Here is a 1,427-nt window from a genome sequence, read left to right as displayed (position 1 = left end):
TCATTAATACACAACCCATGAAACACAAACCGAGTATAAATAAAATATTTCTAACAGTTCTGTTCATATAAATTAATAGCCACTGCACAAAAACAGATGCAGAAATATTGAGAGTGACCAGACCGGAGCTCCTCCTAGTCGACCCGTTAGTGCAGAACCAACTGGGACTCCACTGTCAATTTTTTTATGGTTTAGCTCCGTGGACTAACTTACTTTTTTCTGATTGTTTTTTTTCTTAACAGAACAGAACCGTGTTTATCAGGAAGACGTTCCAACTGAGCCAGAAAGGTTCCTCAGTGTGGATTCAAAGAAACCAGGGTTTCTGCAGATTAAAGAGGAGCAGGAAGAAGTGGGCTCCAGTCTCGCTGGACAGAGACCAGAGACAGACTTTTTCATGGTGACCGTTAACTATGATGAAGAGGAGCAGAGTAAATCAGAACCAAGCAGTTCCCAGCAGTCGGAAGACTCAAATGAACCCAAACCCTTTGTTTGTAAGACCTGTGGCAAAAAGTTCTCCAACATGTTGCTGCTGCAAGACCACCGAGACACGCACCAGAACGAGAAGCCTTACTCCTGTGAGCTGTGTACGCGGCGCTTCGCCCGGCAGGACAGTGCCTTCCGCCATATGATTACGCACACCGGTGAGAAGCCCTTCTCCTGTAAGATCTGCGGGGAAAAGTTCGGCTTGAACAGTCACCTGGTGCGCCACCTGAGGCGGCACACGGGGGAGAAGCCTTTCTCCTGCCACATCTGTCACAAGCGCTTTAGACAGAGCAACACCTTGACCTGTCACGTCAGAACTCACACAGGGGAAAAGCCCTACCCCTGCAGCGTGTGTGGGAAGGGCTTCATCAGGAGGAGCTGTATGAACATCCACATGAGGATTCACACAGGAGAGAAGCCGTTTACCTGCAAAGTGTGTCACAAAACCTTCAGTCGAGGGACAGGGCTGAGCTTCCACATGAAGACGCACACGGGGGAGAAGCCGTATTCCTGCAAACTGTGTGGGAAAACCTTCAGACAACCAAGCCACCTGCGGTGCCACAAGAAGCGCTGCCAAAGGGTCTGACCTGCAGAATGAAAACATCTGGTTTTCTGATCCTGTGCTGAATGAGTTAAAATAAACTGGACCTTAAAGCGGCTCTTCTGGGCCCATTGATACCAGGAGAACATCGGACACTTCGTTAACCTACTGCAGGTGGCCCTTCTATCGGTAGCAACAGCGTTAGCATATTTAACGCTTGTCATGTCAAAAAAGAAGCACAGGAGAAAAGAGGAGTGAACTTGTGTTGGGGGTTGGGCCTTCCTATGATTAAAACACCTGCACACCCATGTGTGGCAGTTTTGACAGACAGAGGGAGAGACTGGCTCCTGGCAAGCAAAGTTAGCTATTATTATAATATTGTTTATTGAAAAAAAAAAAAAAA

General features: G+C 47.5%; 1 protein-coding gene across 1 annotated transcript in view; it reads left to right on the top strand.

The window, feature by feature from the left end:
* Positions 1-1,352, top strand: part of LOC107100355 (zinc finger protein 239-like) — a 2,639-nt gene extending 1,287 nt beyond the window's left edge. The window contains exons 2-3 of the mRNA XM_015398811.1: positions 243-352; positions 446-1,352. Of these exons, the coding sequence (XP_015254297.1) occupies positions 243-352; positions 446-1,069 (734 nt within the window). The 3' untranslated portion in view covers positions 1,070-1,352. The remainder of the gene's footprint in view (positions 1-242; positions 353-445) is intronic.
* The last annotated feature ends 75 nt before the right edge of the window (positions 1,353-1,427 follow it).

This window comes from Cyprinodon variegatus, unplaced genomic scaffold (assembly GCF_000732505.1).
Source record: "Cyprinodon variegatus isolate N-32 unplaced genomic scaffold, C_variegatus-1.0 Scaffold963, whole genome shotgun sequence".
In the NCBI taxonomy this organism is placed as follows: Eukaryota; Metazoa; Chordata; class Actinopteri; order Cyprinodontiformes; family Cyprinodontidae; genus Cyprinodon; species Cyprinodon variegatus.
The sequence above is the reverse complement of the archived record's forward strand: the minus strand, read 5'-3'. Positions and strand labels throughout refer to the sequence as shown.